Here is a 5172-nt window from a genome sequence, read left to right as displayed (position 1 = left end):
TCTCTCTCTCTCTCTCTCTCTCTCTCTCTCACACACACACACACATACACACACACAAGCTGCATTAAAACACATTAGTCAGATCCTCTGTATTTTTCAAACCAAACTTCGTTTAACATCCTGCAGGGACAAAACTTTCATTCTGTTTGTTGTCATCAGTGAAGGTCAAATATTACTAATCATCTTGTAATCTGATCTTAGTACTCACTGCAGTGCATTTCACTCAGAATTTAGTAGTTCATAAATGTTGCAGTCACACTTGTTGAGATTTCTGTTCTTTATTCTCTGGCCTCTTCTGCCCTCTAGCGGCGATTAGTGCAGTGATTTATAAAAGACTCTCAGAGCGTCCAAAATAAGTCTGAGATTCGAGTCCATGCTTTAAATATAAGCCTGGCTTAACTAATGTGTCTGAGATAAAGACTAAACCCCTCAAACGGGTCGCCGGGACTCTTCTGAAGTCAGTCGAGCTGTTGTTGTGAATATCAGCCGGCAGACATCAGTTCATCAGTTCTGAAAGAAGTAAGAAAGTAAGAATGCCGCCTCATTTCCTGTCAAAAGCCTCAAATAAGCCGCTTTCTGACTGCCCAGATAACACAGGTACGTCTGCAAGAGGTCTGTTAAAGATCTGGGAAGCATCTGCTGTGTACAGACATCTGACAGACGTCTTTAAGATGTACACTCTAAAAAATGCTGGGTTAAATATAACCCAGCGCTGGGTTAAAAAGGGACAAACCCAGCTATTGGGTTGTTTTGACCCAGCAGTTGGGTTCAAAACAACCCAACCCGCTGGGTCAAAACAACCCAACCCGCTGGGTCAAAACAACCCAACCCGCTGGGTCAAAACAACCCAACCCGCTGGGTCAAAACAACCCAACCCGCTGGGTCAAAACAACCCAACCCGCTGGGTCAAAACAACCCAACCCGCTGGGTCAAAACAACCCAACCGCTGGGTCAAAACAAACCAACCGCTGATTCAAAACAACTCCGCTGGTTCAAAACAACCCAACCGCTGGGTTTGTCCCTTTTTAACCCAGCGCTGGGTTATATTTAATCTAGAAACGTCCTATAGACATATTGCAGATGAGCAAACTCTCTAAAAAATACCTGTTGCAGATGTAAATGCGACGTCAAATAGACTCTCCGTGATGTATGTGCTTGTCAGGGAAGTAGATGTGTTGTGGAGTTTGGATATTAACGTGTAACATTTTAATATTCTGCTGAAATTAACAAAATGACTTGAAAAAAGTTTCGTCCATCCGAGTCAGTAAAATGATCCGAGCTTCCCATCACTGTCAAGAACTGTGCTGTTATGAGCGTTTATGTATTTCTAGAGTGAATCAGCTTCTGTTGACAAAGTGATAAAGTTCTTGTCTTAATCTTGTAGGCCTGTTCGTACAGTAGCTAGTATCTCCAGCTGTCAAAATTTAAAAAAAAAGCTGTCAAAATTAAGTCAAAAGCCAGATTGATTTGAGCTATTTATTAATAACGTGGAAAACATCGTTAGATTGCATGATTATTAATTCCAAAATGAACTATTTTTAAATCGCAAGTTAACAGTCGTATAACAATTTCTGAAAGTAAGGTACTTAGTGACGTCACGTCAAAGAATTGTGTGTTTGAGAGGCGGGTGCACGCACTTGGGGCCACGCCCACCTCTCAGCGCTCAGTGTGAAAGATGCTGCCGCTGGGTTCAGACGCGGGTCAGATGCTCGGGTGAGAGTTTATGCTCAATTCCTCTGTGTTTTCACATGTTTAGAGTCTTCAGTGTGAGTGACTCACTCTTTTATGTTCTGATAGTTGTCCTGTGATGTGGAGACCGTGGGATCTTTCAACAAGAGAGACGCAATTAAATAAAGTAACTCTTTTGAATGACTTTGCTCTCTGTATTTATCGATATGTTGATCTCCGAGTCTGAGAGTGCAGAAATGACACCTTTTGGAGAAGTCTGAACTGCTGATTTCAGCTTTTAGCCCGTGTTCTTGTGTTCTTCAGGTGGTTTCTGGAGGTTTGAGGCGGGTTCAGGCTTCTGAAGATGTGTTCCATCATCCTGTGAGGTCTGATGCTCTTCCTCTCCATTCAGAAGTCAAGAACACTTCAATATTCATTGCATGTTTATAAATACCCAGCTAACAAGAATATGTTCTAGGAAGTTGTGAAAACGTTAATTCTGAATGTTCAAGTTTTTAAAATGTTTTACAAATGTTTTTATTCTTATGTGAACGTTATTTTTTCATCTTGCAAACATTGTGGGAACGTTAGATTTGAACGTTCTAAAACAAGTAGTAACATTTCAAAAACGTTAAGATGAACATGCAAATAAAATGTTTCCGAAATAAGACCAGGGTTGCCAGGTCTTTGAAACAAAACCAGCCCAATTGCTAATCAAAACTCACACTCAAAATCACTTTAACAACCCAAGAGTAGCCTGACTCTGCTGTAAACCGTGGACTTGGCAACCCTGAATAAAACGTTCCATGAGCAATGTATAAATAATGTTTTTGTGCTAACATGATTAAAGACCAGATAACTTTGAACAAATGTTTGATCATAATAACTTTGAGAGAACCTTGCCAGAACGTTAGCTTAAGTTCTACAAACGTTCCCTGTTAGCTGGGTGTCACTAGCATTGACTGTCTGTGTGTGTGTGTGTGTGTGTGTGTGTGTGTGTGTGTGTGTGTGTGACGGGTCGCATCAATCTGCAGGTTGTTTCTGCCCAGATCCAGGATGCAGGAGTATCTGTCTCATCTGGGCCGGACGGTTTTGGCCAGTTTCCCCGTTCAGGCCACACTGCACTTTTACAACGACGAAGACTCCAGCTCTGAGGAGGAAGAGGAGGAGGATGAAACGGACACTTACTAACATCATCAGATCCGCACGTCTATAACGAGAACTCACTAGCGAGCTGAGAGTGAACCGTGCGACCGTCAGGAAGCAGAACACTGTTTAGGAAACAAGCCGTGTGAATGGAGATGGGAAACACAGCGGTGTGGATCCACAGGAACAGGATTATCACCTGAGACGAGCAGAAATCCAGCGCCACGGGTCACGCCATCAAACACAAACAGACCTTTGATCTGAGGAAGATCCTTCACGTCGGCCCACCTCTGGGACCGTCTTTAAAGGGATAGTTCACCGAAAATGAAAATTGTCATTTACTTACCCTCAAGATGCTCCAAAAATGAGTTTCTTGTTATATTTTGAAGAATGTTGGGAACCAAGCAGTAGATGGCAGCCATTGACTTCCATAGTATTTCCTTACTATGGGGTGGAAAATTTCCGGAAACTTTCCAAAAATCCCTGGAATATTCCCAAAAATCCTGGAAAGTTTCCGAGATTTACTGGAAATTTTCCACCTTTTTGCAGCCCTAACGGGTTGGCTGTGGCTGTGACCAATGGCTGTTTGGCTACCAGTATTCTTCAAAATATCTTTTTATGTATGCAAAAGAAACGTGTGCAAGTTTGGAGCAACTTGAGTAAATGACAACTTTAGTTTTATGTGAACCGTCCCTTTGTGTTATTGCTGGAATTCATGTATTTCTGTTCAAATCTAAACACAAATAAAAACAAGAATGCTCAATATGCATGTGTAGCCTCAATTTATTATTAACCTTGAAACTGACTTTAAAAACTGAATTTTGTAGAATTTTAATTTTTTTTTTAAATTGTTTAACTTAAGTTAAAGTAACAGAAAAATATGTTGCCATGACTCATCAGATCATTTTTTTTTACAGTGTCAATGATTTAATAAAAGTAACAAACAGTAGTGTATTTTTCTCCGTGTGACGGCGGTGGGGTCACGGGGTCAGAGGTTAAAGGTGAGTGGCCACCTGACACCCGTCTGTTTGTTCACGAGGGCCGTGTCTGCGAGAGGAGACGAGATGATGGCAGATAGTGAGATGAGTCTGAGGTCACAGAGGTCACGGTCTGACCCCAAACCACATCAGGAGTTAGGTGTTTGAGGAAGACGCTAAAGCTCCATGTTCTGAGCACTGGGCTTTATTAAAGTGCTTTCGTCATGCGAGTCCCTCAGGTCTGTCCGAGGGTCACGGGTCACCTGACAGTCAGGCGGCTGATGGATCTGATCACCTAAACCCTGAGCAAACACATCCCTGCGCGCCAGGATCCAGGTAAAAGAAGCGGTTTATTTCGCTGATGGGAACGTCTCTGAGTCTGGGAATCACTCCGTCCTGATCCTCGTCCACACGCTGACTCTTAGCGTAGTGATCTAAACAAGAAATCATTTGATTTAGCAATGCAAGATGTTTAAAATCACCTGACCGTTTTGTGAAAGCACGAGTGAGTGGTCATTTTTAGTGGTTTTATCCCTATGTGCCGCTCACCTGTGATGTTGTCCACAGATGCGAGCGGAGCCGTGTTCATCAGGTTCACCCCAAACAGCAGCACTAGACAGGTGCTTAAAGTGACCAGCAGGTAGATGGGTGCCGCCAGAGCCCAGTATCTGAAACACACGCGTGTGGGAGGTCAGTCTGGCCTCCATGAACACATGAACATGAGATCACAGATCCACTCACTTCTGAGGCCAGTAGGTCAGTCCAGCAGTGTGAAGCCAAACATTAGGAACAACAGCCCAGACCACATACAGAACTGATCAGATCAACACAATATATAAACACTATATAGAGACAAACAAACCCGAAAAAGATTTCAAATAGTCCAGAAACTCCATGTAACATATATAGTGTATGTGTACTTTTAATGTGTGTGTATGTATGTATATGTACACACTTTAAACGTAACCGTTAGTCCATTTTAATTCAAAGTAATAGAGCTGTTTATAGACACATGTTTCGGTTTGGACAGTAGTGATGATGGAGAGGCGTACAGAAGCCGTGAGTCGTTCTCTCGAGCAGCGGAGACGGCGAGCTCTCCACCATCATTAGCAGCTGAACACACACACCACACGGTCTACTCGTCGCTAAACGCGGAGGCTTTGACGAATCTGACAGTGAATTAATCAATAATACATAAATACATAAATGACTCTTCTCTGATGTTGTTTCCTTGTTTTTCTGCGCAGGCGCGCCGCGTAATGCTGCCCCCGCGCAGCCTGGAGACACACACTCACTCACACACTCACTCACTCACTCACACACACACACACACACTCACACACACTCACTCACTCACTCACTCACACACTCACTCACTCAC

General features: G+C 43.0%; 2 protein-coding genes across 2 annotated transcripts; one reads left to right on the top strand and one right to left on the bottom strand.

The window, feature by feature from the left end:
* The first annotated feature begins 1655 nt into the window (after nucleotides 1–1655).
* Nucleotides 1656–3229, top strand: ripply3 (ripply transcriptional repressor 3). The gene is made up of 4 exons (XM_016489253.1): nucleotides 1656–1713; nucleotides 1798–1855; nucleotides 1993–2054; nucleotides 2703–3229. Exons 1-4 carry the CDS (start codon nucleotides 1676–1678, stop codon nucleotides 2857–2859), a joined length of 315 nt encoding a protein of 104 aa, XP_016344739.1. The 5' UTR covers nucleotides 1656–1675; the 3' UTR covers nucleotides 2860–3229.
* A 450-nt stretch (nucleotides 3230–3679) lies between these two features.
* Nucleotides 3680–5081, bottom strand: LOC107690841 (phosphatidylinositol N-acetylglucosaminyltransferase subunit P-like; the record flags this gene model as incomplete). The annotated part of the gene is made up of 5 exons (XM_016489263.1): nucleotides 3680–4225; nucleotides 4341–4459; nucleotides 4533–4605; nucleotides 4820–4904; nucleotides 4994–5081. Coding segments are annotated over 5 exons (508 nt in total), but the record flags the coding sequence as incomplete, so codon positions are not given.
* Nucleotides 5082–5172: the final 91 nt, after the last annotated feature.

The sequence above is a fragment of the Sinocyclocheilus anshuiensis genome, unplaced genomic scaffold (genome assembly GCF_001515605.1).
Source record: "Sinocyclocheilus anshuiensis isolate Anshui unplaced genomic scaffold, SAMN03320099.WGS_v1.1 scaffold2267, whole genome shotgun sequence".
NCBI lineage: Eukaryota > Metazoa > Chordata > Actinopteri > Cypriniformes > Cyprinidae > Sinocyclocheilus > Sinocyclocheilus anshuiensis.
This window is presented reverse-complemented; position numbering and strand designations above follow the sequence as displayed.